The sequence below is a fragment of the Mauremys mutica genome, chromosome 1 (assembly GCF_020497125.1).
Source record: "Mauremys mutica isolate MM-2020 ecotype Southern chromosome 1, ASM2049712v1, whole genome shotgun sequence".
NCBI classification, from domain to species: Eukaryota; Metazoa; Chordata; order Testudines; family Geoemydidae; genus Mauremys; species Mauremys mutica.
In genome coordinates, this window is record NC_059072.1 from 320,321,760 (window position 1) to 320,343,026 (window position 21,267).

At 45.9% G+C, this 21,267-nt stretch overlaps 1 protein-coding gene across 5 annotated transcripts in view; it reads right to left on the reverse strand.

Moving 5' to 3' along the window:
• Positions 1–15,900: 15,900 nt before the first annotated feature.
• WASF3 (WASP family member 3) overlaps positions 15,901–21,267 on the reverse strand; it is a 146,836-nt gene continuing 141,469 nt past the window's right edge. For all 5 annotated transcript variants that reach the window (XM_045017215.1, XM_045017183.1, XM_045017190.1 and 2 more), the window contains 2 exons: positions 19,702–20,081; positions 15,901–18,560 (listed from right to left, as the gene is read on the reverse strand). In XM_045017215.1, the coding sequence (XP_044873150.1) occupies positions 18,403–18,560; positions 19,702–20,081 (538 nt within the window). In that variant the 3' untranslated portion in view covers positions 15,901–18,402. The remainder of the gene's footprint in view (positions 18,561–19,701; positions 20,082–21,267) is intronic.

The window sequence follows — 21,267 nt, forward strand, 5'->3', positions numbered from 1 at the left end:
GCTCCCTATCGTTAACGGACTGTACCACCAGGGAGTCCGGAGTTGGATGCACGTACAAGTACTCATAGCCCGAGGGAGGGACTGAGTACTTCCTTTCCACTCCCCTGGCTGTGGGAGGCACGGAAGCGGGCGTTTGCCAAATGGTGGTGGCGTTTCGTTGGACCGTGCGCACAAAAGGTAACGCAACCCGGAGTGGCACGTCTGACCCCACCACGTTTGTGATGGGGTCCTCGTCCTCTTTTACTTCCTCTATAGGGAGGTCCATAGCCGTCGCCACACGGCGGAGTAAGTCTTGATGCGCCTTCGCATCAACGGGGGGCGGCTCCCTTGATGCCGCGCCGGCCACTGCCTCATCGGGAGAGGATGAGGAGGATAACTCCTGAACGACCTCAGCCGAAGAGGGGTCCACTGCGTGGTGGGCTGGGGGTTCGGAGGGGCACTCTGGCACCACTGGAACGGCTGGCGGTGGGGATGGCGGTGGTCGAGATATCGATGCCTCTGGGACTCTGCGGTGGGCCGCTGGAGGCCTCGGCGGAGCAGGCATAGCGTCCGACTCATATTGTGCCCATGGGACCCAAAAACCCCACTGCTGGGCCCCGCTAGGCTGGGCTGGTGGCGTTGGAGGCGGGAGCCCATAGGCTTCTGCGCCGGAGGCGACCGACTCAGGGCGGGAAGGCCAGGGAGGTGCCAAAGAGGGTCCAGGGCACACCGCCGGGGGATGCTCTTCCCCTCGGCGCTGGGAAGGCGACCTCGCTCGACGGTCTTCACAGTGCCGGGAGCTCGACCGGTGCCGGGAGCTCGACCGGTGCCGGGAGCTGCGCCGGTGCCGGGGGCTGGTCCGGTGCCGGGAGCTCGACCGGGAGTAAGATCTCCGATGCCGAGACCGACCATGGTCACCGCGGTGCCGGGAGCTCGACCGGTGTCGGGAGCTCGACCGAGAGTGCGAACTGCGACGCCTGGAGCGTCCGCGGGAGTCTCGGTGCCGGGAACGGTGCCGGGACTGAGACCGGCGGTGCCTAGCTGGTGGCGACCTCGATCTGGTGCGACGTCGGGAGTGCGACCGGTACCGCGAAACGGAGCGGTACCGGGACTTCGACCGACGAGGAGACTGCGATCGGTGCCGCGATGGGGTGCGGTGCCGGGAGCGCGATCGGCGGGACGGCAAGCTGTCGACGGTGCGGGAGCGAGACCGGGACCGTGACCGACGTCCACGCCTTGATTCCATGGAGGGTGGCCGGACCATTGCCGCCGGTTTTCCTCTGGAGACGACAGCCCGCGCCGGCGGTGCCGGGGGCCGGAGGCCTGGAGCCTCTATGAGCTGTATCAGCTCTCGCGCAGAGGCGAACGTCTCCGGCGTCGACGGCCGCCGAGGCTCGACCACGGACGGCACCGGGGAGCGAGGCGGCGCCGGACTCGACGGCCCTTGCGGCGCCGGAGTCACAGGTGCAATGCACTGTTTGTGCAGAGGCACCACAGGGGCTGCAGGCTGCGGAGTCGCCTTGGCGGAGTCCTGCACGCGCGCCTGAGCCAAAGCCTTCGCCAGTCTTTGTTTCCTGGCGGGCGAGAGGGAGCGGTGCCGAGTCTTCGCAGCTGCTTTCTTCGCCGGCGGTGCCGCAGTCGGTGCCGGCGGTGTGTCCTGCACGGGAGGAGGCCGCGGAGGCGGCGCGGGCGGTGCCGGTGGTTGGAGGGACTCCTCCATGAGGATCTGTTTTAAGCGGCTATCTCGATCCTTGCGGGTCCGCGGCTTGAATTTCAAACAGATCTGGCACTTGTCAGTTCGGTGCCCTTCGCCTAAGCAGCGGAGACACGCGTCGTGCGGGTCTCCTACGGGCATCGGTTTCTGGCACCCCGTGCAGGGCTTAAAGCCCGGCGCTTTGGGCATGAGCCCGCACCGGCTAAGGCAAAAAAAGGGGGAACCCCCCCTTTTTTAGCCTAACTAACTAACACTAACTATGCTAACTTAACAACTATAACTAACTATGCTAACTATGTACAACAATGAACTAGAGAAAGCTAGGGACGTGAAGAGCTATCAAGCACTCCACAGTTCCAACTGCCGTCACGGGCGGTAAGAAGGAACTGAGGAGCGGACGGGCCGGCTGGGGTATATATTTAGCACCATGGCGGCGCCACTCCAGGGGGCGCCAGCCGGCCCGCCGGGGTTGCTAGGGAAAAAGTTCCGGAGAAGCCGTGCACGCGCGGCGCGCACACCTAACTGGAATGCATTGGAGCAATCACTCGAAGAAGAAGAAAGACTTCTAGGAGTTAGCAGGATCCAGGAGAAAGTCCTGAGAGTTAGGACTGAGATTCCAGCCACATAGGGCCTGACAAAGCAGGAAAGGCCCCAGGCAGGAAGGCCTCGGAAAAGAAAGAAAAATCCTTTATTTTGTGCAGACATTTTGATGGACTTTGTTTTGGGGTTTTGAGTATTATTTGAAGTTTATTTTATATTAAAAATCCCAGTCCCCCAGGAAAGGTATTTTTACTACAAAAAGCTTAGGTGACATTTTATTTGAAAAAGCAGCAAAGAGTCCTGTGGCACCTTATAGACTAACAGACATATTGGAGCATGAGCTTTTGTGGGTGAATACCCACTTCATCAGATGCCGGTATTCACCCACGAAAGCTCATGCTGCAAAACGTCTGTTAGTCTATAAGGTGCCACAGGACTCTTTGCTGCTTTTACAGATCCAGACTAACACGGCTACCCCTCTGATACTTGACATTTTATTTGAAGAGTTCAAGAGGGGAAACCGAGGCAGGCTGCCTGTAGTGTGACCCTAGGCCACGAGGGAGCACAAAAGAGGTGGCTGGCCTGATGTCAACTTCATGTCTATAAAATCCCCTCTCCATAAAGAAAGTGCTTAATATTTTTGTCTGATTCTCCAATCTACATGATTTTTTCTTAATGCAGCCACATGCTGTATGACATCACACAAAGGAGCTCCATTTTTTAAACATTGCTATAGTTACAAAGTGAAAGAAGAGAAGTCTTTATTCAGAGTTACTGTGAAGATCTGGCCTGGCGTTAGTGCACTGCAACATGGCACTGCAACATGGCACAACCACAATTAGGAGGAAGATCCAGACTCCAGTTCTAGGTATCTGGAGATCTAGCATTCCACGTTGACTTTCTAAATCTGTGCTATTTTTCTTGGCCCCTGCACTAACAAATTCATGTTGTTGGCAGTAACTTTAGTGCTGTCCTGCCAAACAGATTGGTTCTGGGGTTAGCTTGCCTCCTGGCTTCCCAGTACATGCCATCTTCTCTATTACATGAGAAGTTCTTTGAGGCAGTGAATGGCTTCATTTTGTGTCCTGTACACCAGGGAATTTATTGTCAGCTCTTGACAAATAAATAATAGATGGAGAAGGATAAATAGTATCTCAGAATAAGAGGGGGAAGAATGCCAATGTAAGGTTGGGAGCTAGAGCAACTGCAGTAAAACTCACCCTTGGAAGCTTTGAAAATCACTTTCCTTTATGAATTCAGAGCATTTGCCCTCTGTTCCTGAAATGATTCCTGGACGCCGATATTCTGACAATTTTTCCATGAGAGAATCTGCCCAGATTACTACACTCTCCTCTTTAAAATTCATGACTTAAAAAAAATTGATGAGGTATTTCTTTTTAATGTCATCTTTAAGACGGCATGTCCCAATGGGGTAGCAAGGCCAGCAGTTACTGCCAATGCTATTTGCCCTCTCATACATCTCAGCTGATTGATGAGGGAAATAACAGCTGAAAGAAGCAGATGGGTGAACAGGGAGGAAAAAATCATTAAGTACTGAAACAGATCAAGCAGACAGAATAAAAAGGGGAAGGTGATCTTCAAGAAAGAAGGTTTAACAAATTAAGGTTATCACTTAAAGGGCAGAGTTTCTCAGCATGTAATAAAATATACATGAAATAAAATGAAAATGTATGAATATACTGTTCACTCTGATGTCCTTACAGTCCTTAGCATAGCATGATGCCTGGTCTCTCTCTTATTCCCTGCCTCACTCCTTTAATCTCTGCCTAATATGTTTTCCTCTCTCACACTTATTTATTAAACTGACTAAAACCCACATAGTTCCTTTCATCAAATTGCTCAGCAAAGCTGGGTAAGCATTATTCTGCTAATCTTATGGATGACACTCTGAATGGCTAAATGACTTGTCTAAAGTCACTGAGTGAGTCAGAAGCAAAATTCTAAGTAGACCCCCTTATACCCTGTGTGTGTTCATTCCAATACCTCACAGGTGCCTGACAGTTCTCTATATTGTACCTGGATCTGAAGCTCCCCAGGGCTAGGGGCATTCTCCTATTTTTCTGCAGAGCACCAAGCACATCTCTGGTGCCGTGTGAATAATTAATATGAATTCCAGAAGCGTAGCAAAGAATATGGAGTGACTAGAAGCACCCGGGCGATCTCTTGCTTTGTTTAAAATGCACGCTGCTGTGGGAGCCAAAATCAGTCTCTGAGACAGACTATTTAAATAAACTGAAAAATGGAAAGTGACCAGATGGTAAAGGGATGGTTTGGAATAAAACTCAAACAGGAGTCTTTGAAGGGAATCGAGATAGGATAGAAGTAATGTGGCTCAAAATGGATTCCAAAAAGAGAGAAAGTCAGTACTACGAATTTTCCTTACACAATCCAGCTAGAAGAGATAAGAGACAATTGGAGTAACATTAAAAAAAAAAAGGTGGAACAAATACTAGTGAGAACAGGAGATTTCAGCAACCAGGACAAACCAGGGACCCACTGTGTCAACATGGACAGGGGACAAGAATTGATTCAAGAAAACAAATTAAATTGAAAATCCTGCTAAAGTGCTGCTCATAGAAAGGAAATATCTTTGGCAGGTAACATGTAAACTGAGGCCCTTGGAGGGCTAAGGGTCTGTCTACACTGCAGTTAGACACCCGCAGCTGGTCTGTGGCAGCTGACTCAGGCTCGTAGGGCTAACAAGCTGTTTTATTACCATATAGATGTTTGGACTTGGGCTGCAGCCTGAGCTCTGGGATCCTCCCATCTCGCAGCGTCCTAGAGCCCAAACGTCTACACTGCAATTAAACAGCCCCTTAGCCCAAGCCTGGTGTGCCTGAGTCAACTGGCATGGGCCAGCTGTGAGTTTTTAACTGCAGTGTTAGACATACCCTAAGAGGAAATATAAAGAACTAAAAGTCCAGTCTCCAGCTGGTATAAATCACATAGTTCCATTGACTTCAACAGTGTTACTCCACCTTATACCAGCTGAGGAGCTCGCCAAAATATCTGAAAGCTTAGAAGTAGGACGTGGACCCAGTCAGTCCACCATGTTATAAAAGGGACAAAGATGATGATGGTTGTGGTGGTAAGAAGATTGCTGGGAAGTTAAATGCACTGGCAGAAATGGAAACATTAAAGAGACTTTCAAATCACAGCAAGAGGTTGAAAAGACCTAATTAAATCTTTTCAGCCATTTTCCCATATAGCTACTGGGAGTAGTGTAGGATTAATCCTTACTATCTATTTTTTCATGCTTTGCTTACCCAAGTGTAGCTATAAATGTCTCAAGCAATGATTCTTCCCTCAGTTCTCTTGGAAAATAAATCCAAAGATCACCTAGAGATCAGCTGCTCCTGGGATAACGTTGGGGTTCACAGGCTGGTTAATATTTGTTACCATTAGGCTGTGTTCCCGTATTCATTTTCCCATGCCCCCATTTAGCATCTAAGATGATAGGTAACTGTGACCACTGAAGGGGTCAGAAAAACATGCCAACTGCTTGCCCTCTGAGTTCAAGTCACTTGTTTTTGACCATTACCAAGCACTCTGGCACACCAGGTATTTTCATCTCAGTAACCTGCCCAAGATCTCAGATCCAATCTCAGCTTCCAATTTCAACTCTCCAGCATCCTTTTTATATGGCCTCTGACTCAAGATCCAAGCATAAATGTATTCCAGACCACAGCTAATCAGGTAAGTTTTTCTGTATTTAACTATAACAAAGAATTAATCTCCCAAGAGACTTTTCTGTATTTAACTAAGAATCCTGTAAAGGCTACTTGCTTTCTTAGGTAACTGAACAAAAATTCCAATGCAATGTGAATATGTGAGAATTCCCTTTGTGTGTACAATAATCATAAGTGTTATTCATAGACAGGCACACTCATTTCTCCACTACTCTTTCATTGTTACAGAACACATGGGCCTTCCTCAGTAAAGAGGACAGCAATCCTCTCCTCCCACTCAAGCAAGGTTATTAAAACACACCTTTTAGATCATGAACACTCAGATTCCCTTCTCCCATTCCTTTCTCCATAGTACATTTCCCCACACTGCTGCCCATGCATGGAACACCCCTTCCATTCATCCCAGTTCTCCAAGCCACCGTTATCTCTTCATTCAAGTCCTTCAAAAGACCTTACATCTTCCACAAGGCCAGCAAGAGCTGAATTATCCTTAAACAAACCTCTAAAATCATTGCCTCCTTGCTTTCCCAGCGCCTCCCATCTTCTGTGCTTCTCTAAGGTCTTTGTGTACTGTACATCACCGTGCACATCATCTGTGCTAAACAAATAATAAACAAATTCCAAGTCTTGCACAAATCCAAACTGTTTGATGTTTGTAACCAATATCCCAGAAAAAGCTGTTTCCATTCCTGCTCTGTCAGAGGAATCTAAAGTGATGTCAGAGACTCATCACACGCTCAGAGTGTAAACTCTCTGGTGCAGGGACTGTCTCTGTTGTACCTGTGTACAGAGCATAGTAGAATGGGGCCCTGATCCCTGACTGGGGTCTCTGGGCACTATTACAGTATCACTAGTATGAATAATAATGTTCAGGGTCACAAATTCTCTAGCATGTATTAGTTGAGGAACAAATGATGACTGTTGTTTGCAGCCTTTGCAGGCTTTTCTGTTACTCGCTGCAGTTTGGCTGGGGATTGCCAATACTATCTGGAATTTTTACATACCTTGTGACAGAAGCAGCTTGTGCCCTACAATATAGGGATCTGGGTTGTGCAGACCATCACAATGGATCCCCATGACATGTCCCAGTGAGCACCTTCCTCATGCTCATCAGCTGTCCTGATAAATATATATTCTATTTTCTTAAAAAAACAGAAAACAAACAACATAAGAATGCACTTACCAATAACCCAAGAGCCATACGTTAGGTGAATCAAGTAAAACTATCAAGAGCTACACTACAAACATTATTAGAAACAAAAGAAAGAACAACTAAGCTCAAATATAGGTCCCACATAATCTTAAATGTCTCCGGATGACCCTAGAGAGGCAAAGGGGGTGAGGTAGTAGCTTTTGTTGGACCAACTTCTGTGGGTGACAGAGACAAGCTTTTGTGCTTACACAGAGCTCTTCCTGAGGTGGATGACCTGGGCATTGATTAGTCATTTGTTCTAACATGATGCGTGCATTCATACCCGTAATCCATTCTGACATTGAGGGAAATGTCCTTTGTCCACTGACTCATTATGCATGTTCTTGCTGGTGCCAATACTTGTCCCATACATTTCTTTGATGCCTGTTTAGCAGGTCTTCTAATGCATAACAGCTGGATTAAATAAACAAGAACCATCCAGTAAACCTGCTTGGCTCTGACTTTTCTTTTTTTCTGGTATTTTCTCAGGAGCCTGGCAAATTCTTTCATGGTTCATTGTACAGGCTATGTTACTGCTTTCATGGCTAGATAAGGCCTCATTTCCCCCCATAGGACACAAAATTGGTTCCTTGAAACAGCTTCCCTTTGGGGTATCTCTTTTTTTCAGAGACCAACATAAGGGACCCTTCATGCTCAGATCTATTATTGACAGACAAAGCAACAAATCAAGCATCTGCACAGTGCTATCGACAGGAGAGATCTCGACAAGGCACACACATCCGTCTGAGGCTGTATTGAGTTGTCTCTGGAGCCCCTCTGCGCTGAGGAACCCTCCCTCCTCTGAAAGGATGGCCTGTGGCAGAGGAATTTCTGATACTCTGACGCCAGTGGAGTCACACTGGCCAAGAGCTGGAGGGAGAAGCAGCAGAGCCCATAGCTAAGGCAGAGTTCCTATCTTCCTTAATTCATTTGCATATTGCAAATTTATTTCACTTTGAGGGCTTGTTATTTTTTTAAAACAGCATACACATCTCCTCCCAGGAAAGTCAGATTCGATCCCTTCGTTTATCCAGTTCAGATGAGAACCGCTGGAGTCGTTTGATGCCTGTTAAAACAGACAAACATGTCAACATAAGCACATTGGATTGGATCCCCAAATATTCAAAAAACTAGAGGCTAACACTGAAAATGGAGGAAACAACATGGCATGTGGACGTGGGCATCCATACTAATCAGCCATCCTAACGCCAAACCACAGCGGGTTTACAATACACGCTTATGTTGTTGCTGAGAGGACACCAGCCTGATTGTATTAAAACAGCCTTTAAGTGCCCAGAAAAGCCTAGTTTATTAGGCAAGTTTGCATTTAGAATAGGCATCTTTGTCCTAAATTATTTGAATTCAGTTTAAATCAGGCATGAAGAGGGTTAACCGAATAAAAGTAAAACCAGAGCTGCATGCCAGAAGGGCAGGAATTGTCAGGGGAACAGACCTGAGATGAATTAATTTTCCCAGTACGTTATAAGGCCTTGTCTACACTACATAAATAATCCCACTTAATCACAGTTGGGCCACAATCACTTTTCACAAACTGTTTTATGAGATGCATTCTTCTTTCCAGAAAAAAACAAGACCTATTACCATATCAGGGAATAAGGTTTTAGCCGAGGGCTTGGAGCTCCGCCATGCTTTACAACCATGTTTATTTAAACATGAGTTTTGCTAATGCAGCTAGGCCTGCAGGGTTCATGATCTGGGAAGCTGTTTCTAGCTGCCATTAATAACCACGCCCTTCCCTAGAGAAAAGGCTTTTGCAGCTAGTAATTTCATCCCCTTTACACAAACGTTGGCTGCAGAAAGCCACGTTTTTTGTTTAATTTATTTAAATATTAAGGAATCTTTGGCTGAAAGATTAGAAAGGGCTCTGAAAAGAGCTACCAGAATGATTCAAGGGCTGTAAAACGCCTTGTAGTGGGAGACTTAAGTATCTCATTGATTTAGTTTGTCCGACAGAAGGGTAAGAGCTGACAATCACAGTCTGCAAGTACCTACCTGGGGAAGATTTCGAATAGTGAGACTGATCTTTAATCTAGCAGAAATAGGCATAACAAGATGCAATGGCTGGAAGCTGCAACTAGACAAAAATCAGATTATAAATAAGACACAAAGTTTTAGCAGCACTGGCTGGCTATGCCAGAATAAGGGCAGGAGACACTGGATGTGGTGTAATTAGGCCACAACTTTATTCCTATAGGTCTGGGGGTTGGGTGGACCCCGCAGATAAAAGTGTACATTGCAGGTAATTCCATAATCATTTACATATATCTTGGTCCCCAGCCAACCCACGGCTGGGAGACCTCCCTTGAATGAGGCTTCGGGGGCATAGGCGGCAGGTTTGTATAATTTTTGGTGGGGCCCAAAATGGTGGTGCCCCCCCGCTCCCGCCCTGTAAGCTGATATAAAATGAAGCTACAACGCGTCAGTGCCACAAGATTACAAGGGTCAATTAAAAGTGGAAAGTCAGAAGCAGCACTTGCCTACTTCAATATACAGTATTATATTTTGTTGTACCTGTTGTGATGAAGTGGGAATGTTCTTAATATTTTCTCTGAATACTGTGTGGGTGCCTCAGTTTCCCCTGCAAGATGCCAACTGAAGGTGTTGGGGACAAAGAGATCAGGTGGCCTCCTTGTCCGGAAGAGACACAGAGGCCAGAGGAGGGAGTGTCAGTTTGGAGCTGGCTGGGGAAATGGGGAGAGACCCAGAACTTGGTTCTGGGCTCCCCACCCCCCAAGATGGACATGACCGAGGGGTTCTGTTTTCTGTACCAACAAGCTCTGTTTAAACTGTGTTCCCATCATCTAATAAACCTTCTGTTTTACTGTCTGGCTGAGAGTCACATCTGACTGCGGAGTTGGGGTGCAGGGCCCTCTGGTTGCCCCAGGACCAGCCTGGGCAGACTCACTATGGAAAGTGCATGACGTGGAAGGGCTGAATGCTCCGAGGTCAGAGCCAGGAAGGTGTAAGCTTCTTGCCCTGGAGGCAGTACGCTCCAAAAGAGGAGGCTCCCCCAGAGTCCTGACTGGCTTTGTATGGAGTTGTTCCAAAGCATCGCAGCATCCCCTTCCACACCGTGCACTTCCCAGAAGTCCGCACAGGCACTGACACTCCCTCCTCCGGCCTTTGTCTCTTTTCCAGGCATTAGGAGGCCACCCGATCTCTCTGTTCTCCAACACCTTCAGTTGGCACCTTGCAGGGGAAACTGATTTGGGAGAAATGAAGTAAAAGCTGCCCAAACCGAGCTTGAGCACTCCTGAATTTTGAGGGGTTCAAATCTGGAAGGCAGGTGCTGGGGGTGGGAGAGGGCTGTGGGCTCCATGGGGGAGCATGGCAGCAACTGTCTGGAGCTGCACGGAGCCAGACACGCTGGTCTGAGTGGCACAGTAAGCGGTTTGGGGGTTGGAGAAGAGGTAGGGAGTTCCGGGGGGCAGTCAAGGGACGAGGGGCAGGGGGGGTTGGATGGGGCAGAGGTTCGAAGGGGCAGTCAGGGGACAGGCAGCAATTGGATAGGCATGGGAGTCCAGGAGGTTTATCAGGGGACAGGTAGGGGGTGCAGTCCTGGGGGGGAAGTTGGGTGGGATCTCAGAAGGGGGCAGTTGGGGACAAGGAGAAGGGAGGCTTAGATAGGGGCTGAGGTCCCCAGGGGCAGTTAGGGGCAGGGGTCTCGGGAGGGGGTAATCGGGGAACAAGGACCAGTGGTGCTTAGATAGGGGGTGGAGGTTCTGGGGGGCAGTTGGGGCAGGAGTCTGGGGAGGGGGCAATCAGCGGACAGGGGCTGGGATTCAAAGGGCTCTGGGCTGCTGGCAGCCGCGGGGATCCCAGAGCCCTTTAAATCTCAGCCCCGGCTGGGAGTCAGAGGGCTCTGGGCTGCCTGCAACCGCGGGGAGCCCAGAGCCTTTTAAATCCCAGCCGCGGCCGGGAATCAGAAGGCTCTGGGCTGCCCGCTGCGGCGGGGAGCCCAGAGCCCTTTAAATCTCAGCCGCGGCTGGGATTTAAAGGGCTCTGGGCTGCCTGCAACCGTGGGGAGCCCAGAGCCCTTTAAATCCCAGCCGCGGCTGGGAATCAGAGGGCTCTGGGGTGCCCGCTGCGGCGGGGATCCCAGAGCCTCTGATTCCTGGCCGCGGCTGGGATTTAAAAGGCTCTGGGCTCCCCGCGGTTGCAGGCAACCCAGAGCCCTCTGACTCCCGGCTGTGGCTGGGATTTAAAGGGCTCTGGGCTGCCGGCAGCGCAGAGCAGGGGAGAAACCTAGCTCCAAATATTGCTGGAGCAGAGCCCCTGTCTGTGAATATTCCTGGGGCTAAAGCCCCAGGAGCCCATATAAGTTGGCGCCCATGTTCGGGGGGAGAGGTGGATTGGCTCCCTGCTGTACCAGTCATAGAAGCCCTGGACACACTGTTTCCATGCCTTTAAAGAATATCTCCTTTAAATTATTTACCAATCCATTTTATCTGATCACTGTATTCCTGCCCTAGGTAGTACCTGCACTGGACAAGGAGATACCAACAAATAGCTTGGCTGCCTCCCCACCACACCTAGCCAGATTCCCAGACATCTACTAATGCCCTCTTCAATATTGGCCAAAAGGGTCAGTTCCCGAGTCTGACAGGTGGACCCCATCCTCTGAATAATTCTGGTGCCCCATATGCTATGTCCAGAGGAGAAATTACCAACCCCGCTATGCCACCTATGAATTTGGCCACCTCCCTATTCATGTGTCTCCTACCATCGTCAGCCCATGGGAGCTTCACAGCTCTCTGCCACACTCTGCCCAATAAACACTCTGATCATTAATTCCACCCCTTTGCACATTCCCAAATCATTTCCCCCAAGGTGAACCATAATCATATCTGGTGCCTTCTCACGGGCCACCACGGTGTACAGAAGGAGCATCTGTTAGTCCCGTAACATGCCCCGCCTCTCATGCCAGCTCAGGACTGCTTCATGACTAAGGCCCAGCTGCGAAACTCCAGACAAACTGGAAGCCTGCCTATGCGTCTAGTAAACAATACTGCACCTGAAGAGCCACACCACCTTCTGCCAGGCCTGTCTGCCAGCATCTGCAATGCAAACACAAACACTGATTCCCCAGCTGGGTTCTCCCATGCGTTCTGTGTGCTCCCGAATGCCAACATCCAACTGCCTGAATTGTGCTAGGCCCCAGACCCAGCTGGGCCACACCTTTTGCCCCCTGATCCTGAATGAGTGGGAACCAAATTCACATGCTGAAAGCCCCAACCTCATCAGTCCCAGTCTTGAAATGGTAACAAACTGCTATGTTGTGAGAGGGATCCCATCACCATGAATCCAGAGGGACCCATCCCTCCCTGGCCTTATTGCCACGTATGCCCTCACAGCCTCCACAGGGCAGCTCCTGGGCTCGCCACCCGCCAGTAGAATAATGGATTCACCCTGGTCTCTGATCCATTTTGACCTCCTCAAGGTTGATGTCACTAATCACCCCTCTCAATGTATATCCCTTAATTCCAAAGCCTGTCCAGAAGAGTCCCTACAGGACCCAAGTATTAGTCTGCTTATCCTAAAAGCTAAAAAAAAAACGCTTCCAGAAATGCTGCCCTTAAAAAGGCCACCCTTGTCACAATGACATATGGTCTCTAGGATCCACACCAGATCCATAAGCGTATTAACATCAGTGGGATGACGTGCATCTTCCATATGGTGCTTCAAGACCACCCACCTAGAAACCTCAAACTAAAAACCTGAAACATTCCCATCCTAAAGGTAGCATTATATGCCTGCCTGATTATAGCCATACATCTGAACCATGCTGGGCTTCTCTCTGGCTAAGGCTCTGCAATAACACTTGCATAGATCAGGAGAGTGGCTTCTCAATTTTCCCATGTTCCAGCCACCCATAGCCACTTGGGCATTTCATTGTCCAGCTGGTTCTGCCCCAGATTGCTCTCTGTCAGCACCTCCCCTGTGCAGCAGTGAGAACATCTATATAGTCACTTCTCAACATTATATCTTTAATAGTACTGAACAGGTGAACTCCCATCGAGTCAGCCACCCCCGAGTTTTCATTGGAACAAGTTACCTTGGGATGTGGTGGATTCTCCATCACTTGAAGTCTTCAGAAAGACACACTATAGCTCAGACATTATGGACTTGATGTAAAAGTTACTGGATGAGGTTCTAGGGCCTGTGGTTATGGAGGAAGCCAAACTAGATGATCATAATGGGCTTAAAAACCTATGAATCTATATTCTAAGCTCTAAGTTTCAAACCTGAACTACTAGACGTTTGTTAGGTTTAACCACGTTCTGAAAACCCCAAAAACTTTGGACAATTGAACTCTTAGGACTTGTCTACACTGGCAAGTTACTGCGCAGTAAAGCAGCCTTCTGCAGTGTAACTCCTGAGATGTACACACTGCCAAGCCACTTAGTGTGCAGAAACTCCGCAGTTGCAGCGTTGCAAAAACACCACCTCAACGAGAGTTGTAACCCTTAAAGCGCAGAGGCTCCAGCACTGTATTGGCAGTGTAAACACATTACAGCACAGAAAGCAATCAATTGGCCTCCGGAAGTGTTCCATAATCCCTCAAGTGGCCACTCTGCTCATTGTTTTGGACTCGGCTGCCCTGGAGACATGCGCCTCTCCCCTTTCAAAGCTCCATTTGTGACAGCCTTTGTGTGCTGGGCTGATCTGCTCCGGGACACAAAGGAGGAGAGAGGGGTGTGTGTGTGCGCGCGAGAGCGCGCGCGTGCCCTGGGGAGGCCGGAGGGAGCTGATGTTGGGGTTTCCCTCTCCCCCTGCCTCAGGACTGGTTGCTTCCTGCCACTGTCTGAACAAGACAGCATGCTGACACACTCTGCCCCCTAAAACACATCTCTCTCCCCCCTCCATACACACACACACACCCTCCCTGTCATACACTCTGCCCTCCCCCCCCCCGACTTCAGTTGAAAAGCAGGCGGTGATGTAGTAGGATGCCCATGGAATATTGGGATTGGGAAACCTACATCATGTGATACTGTGCCTGCCCAATGAGGCATTGCAAACCCTTCCCAAAGCACCTGTGGCTAGTTCTACAGTGAGATAGCTACCACAACGCACTGCTGTCTTTGCCGTTGCAAGAGCTGCTAATGTGGATGTGCTCCACTGGCACAAGGAGCACAGTGTGGACACGCAACTGTGGTTTAATTCCAGAGCATTAATAAAAGTAGTATAACTTGTTGCACAGAAACTTGCCAGTGTGGACATACCCTTAGATGACAAATATTAATTTCCCATCCAATGAGAGTTTGGCTGACCTGTCCCAGAACAGAATATTTTGGTACATTAACTTACCCTTTTGTAAATTACTTATGTGCCACCTGAAATGTTTTGAAATCTCCCTAAGAAGCATTGGGTGTTTCCATGTTGCAATTTATCCAAGAATGCATAATCTTTATAAGATATGTATTCACGAGCTCCGTATGTTTGTGTCTAAATATTCTAGCATCTACAAGTCATTATGTAAGGCAGTACAGTAAGGAAGGTATTTTCTCATGTGGGCAACCTGAAGTCCAGATACATATTGTAGCCTGGCAGCAGTGGCTAAAGGAAAGCTCTGTAAAGAAGGGGTATTCTGAAAATCAAGTTCCCATTATTTGAAATGAAAGTTTGAATTAATAGTGCAGCATATGGCTGCAAACCAGCCTCTTTTTTTTTTTAAACACGAATACTGCCCCATCTAGGAGTCCCTCACTGTGTCAGCATCACCAAAGTCAAGCTGCAGCATCAGAAGCCCCTGGAGCCACAGCTGAGGGAACGATCGAGCTACCACCCACTTCTGCTGCACATGGGGTAGGGCAGGTGCTGAACTGTGCCACTCCAACAGAGGCTGGTCAAACCACAATCACTACTTGGGGTAATGGGCCACATGGAAGCTGCTTCTGCTCTGAAGGCAGCCCAAACCTTCACTGCCAAGCTGGGAAGCAGAAGTGCAACCAAGGAAGACGACGTTGGCTGGTGTGTCAACAGACAACTTGTTCCTGCTGCTGCTTGAATCACGGTGGCAGGAGAAACAACAGCCCGGGAATGCCCCCTGCAGGCTAGTAGACGCAGCTGTCCCAACAAGAGACTGGTTTCACAGGAGGAATGACAGCTCATTACAGAGAAACCCCTCCCCCAACCAGTACACCCAACTCCTGACAGTGGTGTTTTCTGGGCTGTGAAAGAGGCTTGTAAGAGTACAATATACCTATTGCTTCCCTCGCCCAATATGACCACTGATTAAAATTACAAGTCAAAATGATTTAGCAGACTATCTACATTGTGTGCGCAAAAATTTTTGAACGTCTTCTTTGAAACTAATGTCAAAGGGCATCTTTCTTACTATGCTAATTAACAACTCAATTAACAAGCAATTTTCCTCTGCAGTAAAGATACCCCAAGCCGGTTACATTCTTTAGTATTTGTTATTAATTAAATTATACTTTTTTGGCAACTGGAAAACACAACTGAGTAGCTATTTGTATAGGACAAGTTGGTGGAAACAAAAATACTATAAAACTGATGAACAAGTATCCCTATCAGTCCATCTTTACAAGTAAGTGAGGTAGGAGGAAAAATTAAAGGGATATTATAGGAGCATAACTATTACATAGTAGTTCAAAAGTATCAGGTTATCACTGATGTTTTTACTTAGCAAACCAAAAAACTAATCAATCTAAAAATAAATTAGCAGCAAAACTCATGCAATGTATTCCAAGGAAAGAAACACAAAGGCGCAAAAGCGATACTTTATTCATATTTGTTACTTTTACATACCCAGAGTAAGATATACAAACAGATAAAAATGACCTAAGAGTGAGTTAGTTTACACATCACTAAATTCAATTTAAATTTGTATTGATAAAATACTGAACGGAGATGACAAAATACTCCAAGTTCAGAAAAACAGATTGGCTACTATGGCTGAAAAATTCCAGTTATCTTTAACTGATCACAAATTATCACTTTTTTTATATTTATCATTTAAAACTAACTGATGCATATTACAAAATTTCCATGGTACACTCAGTCTCTGTGCTCATAAAATATATTTTAGTCATATCAAATTTCATTACAATGGAAAGAATTATTTGTGATGTCAGAATCTTTCGCCTCAACACAAATCAAAAGAATATTGAAAGTACCTCTCTCACCCATACAGTGACACTGGATAATACTGCAGTATTAGCTGGACTTTTATCCATTTTATTTGTTCACCCACAGAATCATTTTGGTGCATTTTGCAAACTACTGTATAACACTTATATCCTTATGACCAACAGAAACAATGTCTCTCACATGTTAATGAGGAACCACCAGCCCAGAAGTAGAATTTAGCCCCGTGTTTTAAGGCAAAAACAATCCTATAAGGTGCCGTGTGCCCTCCTTTCCCATTGGCTAACCATCGTTCAGCACCTCACAGGATAAGGCCTTTAATGGGCAGTCACACAAACAGGGAGGCAAAGCCATTTTTGCCACACTAGTATAAATCATAGTGAAATCAGAAACTTGCATGCAGATTAAACAGTAATAAAATAGCCAATAATGTAATATGTGAATATTGTGACAGGCTGAATATTATTTTCTTTGGACAAAAATACAAACTGCTGTGAGTGGACATGGATTAACAGGAAGGGAAGTTCAGAGTGAATGAGGATAAAGGCTAGAGGCATGTTCTTCCCTTCCTTCCTAAGAACAGAAGGGCCTTGCAGAACAAAAGAGCTTTACCAAATATTTGACCTGGAATTATACACAGCTCTTCTGTTACAAAGATTAAAATTGTAATCTGGGAAGGAAAAAAAAGACCAACCCTTCCCACTCTCTCACACACCATAAAAAAGCCTTATTAGGCAAGGAAGCAGTCTGAGTCGCAGTGTACAAAAGAAAAAAAATATGCAAATTTCAATATTGTATTGAATAAAGTATGAATTATTTTTTAAAGGGAATAGAGAAAGAGCAAAAGCAGACTGTATGGTAGCCTTCTTTTCTGGAAGAAACTGAAAATATATACAGCATGGTAACTAAACACCAATTAAGCCATTTTAATTGTCAGTGTTATATAAATGGGATATACTGGGATAGAAATACATTCAAAGATCAAGGGCCTTTAATGAGTGAGTTATAAGAAACTGAAATGACATTACATGACTACACACATTCCATATAAGCAAAAGTTTATCCACATACATTTATATCTACAGGAATAAAAAACTAGGTTTAGTACTTGTGAAATGTATCCAATTGCTAGCACTGAACTGAAGCCATTCCATTCATCCACATAACAGACATAGTATTACCAGTAGTCGAGTAAGCTTCCCACTCTGTACTGACAAAGTAGCTCCACTCAGGTATCTAAAAACTACTCCTGAGTGTAACAGGGCATTTCATACTTCAAGTATAGTCAATCCATGTCCAGAGACTGCCAAAAGAGAGTGTCAATTCCAATTGTGGTTGAATCACGGTGCCTACTACATACTGAACTGAGACCATTCTGTTATTTTACTGTCAAACCACCAGCCAGCAACCTCCTGTTACTGACTGAGTCATCCAGTCCTCTCAAAAATAACTAGTAAATCCTGTGAACTGACTCTTCAAACTTACATTTCATTTGTGATTTTTCAATGGCCAGAATGTGTAAAGGAGATTAAAATAATATAAGCAACTAAATCAAGAAATTACTTAAAAATAGTGTAGTAAGAAGACATTTCGTTGCTGTCTGTTATATTTTAAGGTTACATGATTTCTGAAAAATGCTAAAAAGATGACATTTAAGGAACTGAAGACATTGCTCAGTCATATATCATTAACTCTCCTCAAATACCTACATGACTAACAGCCAGTTAGTTTCACGAGTATCTAGATTACATTTTATTCTTTATAGTGTTGCAAAGTAAAAGTATATAGTTATATCTTCATGATCAAGAAAGTAAAACAAAATGCTGGTTTTGTAACAGTGCAACAACTGCAGCTTACTTTGCGTGCAGCACACGATTTGCTACGTTTAGTGGCACTTATGTATTATGCAGTAAATACCGAAAATAAGACTGAATTTTTGGATCTGCATCAGCATAATCACATTATTATTACAAGAGTTGCTAAGCTACAGCATTCTGAATACCACCAATCCATATTTAGTACTTAGATCGCTAGTTTTAATGCATTTCAACACCCTGCCTTCTGTCCTGCTAATGGTGTGATTATTGGAGCAAAGCATTTCATGAATTCTGCTTCTGCACTTGGCCCAGGTCTTAGTCTGACCAATCATTTTCATCAAATTCTGAATCATCATCAGAATCGCTGTACTCCACAGCAATGCGCCTTGAAAGAATAGTTGCCACATCATTTCCAACAGGTTCTCGCTTTGCTTCTTGTTCACGCTGCTCTTGTACCTTTTTCAGCTGAATTCCTATAGACAGGTAGACAAATCTATTCACAAACAGTTCTTTGCACCTAAAATATAATTTACGGTTGTTGCTGCAATTTATATTTTAACTGAAGTTGAGAGGCATTTCCAACAGGTGAAGGAAAAAAGACAGATTGGAAGTCATGAAAACTTTCTTGATCAAGAAAGAAAGACACACACACGAAGTGGTCTGACATCAGTCTTTCCAAGAGTACGTGCCTGTAACTTTCTAAAAAAAGCCTGCTATGGTTTAAAGTAATGTTCTAAAAGAATACAGGACACTTTCAGGAGGAGTGATGTCAAATTCTGTCTGGAAGCATTTTAAAGGGTTATGCTTTTTAAAGCAAGCATAACTGAATGAAGGCTGCAGCACCTGATTACAAAATATTTTTCAACTGTTAAAAAAAGCCAAATCAAATGCACTGGAGTCAATGTTTGGATTTCACAGCTGTTGCAAGTGACCCCATGGAACCTGCACACTTTTTAAGAGGATACTTCATATACTGAAGACGAGTAAACGTTTTCATTTGACTTCATTCAAAGAAGCACCTGAATTCATCTTAAATCTGTTGTAAGGCTTGGAATGTATGACTTGATGTACAGATCCCACCCCAAGCGTTGCAAGGAGGTTAACACCCTGAGGGCTTGTCTTCACTACCGGGATAATTCGACCTAAGTTACACTACTCCAGCTACATGACTAATATAGTTGGAGTCGACATATCTTAGGTCAACTTATCTCGGTGTCTTCACTGCGCTGAGTTGACAGGAGACACTCTCTGGTTGACTTCCCTTACTCTTCTTGGAGAGCTGGAGTACCGGGGTCAACTGGAGAGCACTCTGCCATTGATTTAACGGGTCTTCACTAGATCTGCTAAATTGATCCCTACTGCAATCGACTGCAGCAGCATCGATCTCCCCGTAGTGGAGACCAGCCCTCTGTCAAGGCATACCAAAAACGTATGTCCAAAGAGCAGGGGCTGTCAAGATAGCTAGGCTGGGCCAATTGTAGTGAAGTATTTCTCTCAGCAAATTATGAAGATGAAATTGTGGCTCGTGGTTAACAGCAGCCATGAACACAAATCATAGGAGACACTGTAGTCTCACTGTGTAAAAGGAATAGGTCTTAAATTGTGTTCACTTACCCATTCGAATAGCAGCAAGAAGATCACTTCGAGCATCACTGATCGGCGGCTGTGTGGATTCATGTCGTTTTGCCTCAGGAACTGTAAAAGCATGCATCGGGGAGGACGTGAGAGACGAACCTGCAGCAGGAGGACCTGGTGGGGGAGGAGGTGGGCCGGGGGGAGGGGAAGCTGCAACAAGAAGCCCAGAAGGAGGAGGAGGAGAAGGAGCAGCAGCAGCAGCATATGTAGACCCAGTCACTAGTCCAGAATGGGAAGGTGGCACAGGAAGTTGAAGAGGACTAACAAAAGCAGTTTGTGCTGAAGGAATCATAGGGGGAAGAGGAATGGGGGGAGGTCCAGTAGGATTATAATAATCCACCATCTGAGTTGGGAGCATCCTACATAAAAAAAGAACAAAAATAACTTTAAAGAACTGAAATGTGTGTCAGTAAGAAGAGTGCTTTTCTGAAATGACTGAAATATTTAAAACACTTAACACTTACACAGTGAGTGTAAAATGTGCTCATTTTGCCTCCGGTACCATTAACTCACTCATTTTTTACAGCTTTCCCCAGCCAATTCCTTAGATTTTCATATAGGGAATATTGCAAATACTGAGGGGTAGTGTTATATTGTTATCCAAGGCAGTTAAATTTTTAAAGGGCAAGCACTATATAGGTCTTTTCATATTCAAAGCGCTTTTACAAACACTGTCTGAATCTACCTTAATTCTCAATATGTCTGTGAGGTAGGTAAATAGATGCATTTGTTTTTAAAGAATCATTTTAATCTCTCACATAAGTAATGTGTGAAATAATATCAATATATGCATCTACTTCTATTGTTTTCTTGCAGTTTTCGATATTTTTCGGTGCACTACCCTGTGGCTATTGTTCCTCGTGTACAAGAAAATCTTGCCATTATCCCTTTGTTTGGCAATGCATTGAAAGCTTTTCACATTTTACAGACATATCAATTGTGATGTTACACCCCATATTCTTTATGGAAATATGCTTATGATACGGATATGGCATAACAAATATATTTTATGCAAGATGGGTCTTGTAAGGTATCTTCAGAAAGGTTATAATTTACTGAATGTGATTATCCAATTTGTATGCATGTATCATTTCTGTATCTAAAGTTAGGAATACTGACTATGTAACAATTACAAATGTATGTATTTGGGAGACACCCACCAGACAACAGGCCATCAGGCTTGATGGGCCATTAGGAAGAAACAATAAGACTGTGAAGATAATAATCTCTCTCCTTCCTGAGAAGCATCCTGGGACGTAGCTGTGACACTATTAGGTCAGGTGGTCCTGTCACCTGGTACTAAACACCATCTTGGACTTCTAGTAATTTTCCACTAAAAGGAGGGGAGGTCAAGACTGGGAAACAAAAGATTCCCACACCTTATGTAAATCTTATTTAAGGCCGGGGATTAAGGCAAACAGGACTCTTCTCCATTGCCTTCCTCCCCAAGAAGGAAGACTGCTGAAAGTATCTGAAGAAACAAAGGCACTGAGCGGTGGGAAAGACAAGGGCTGAGTCCAGACTAAGACAGAAATCTAGTCTGTA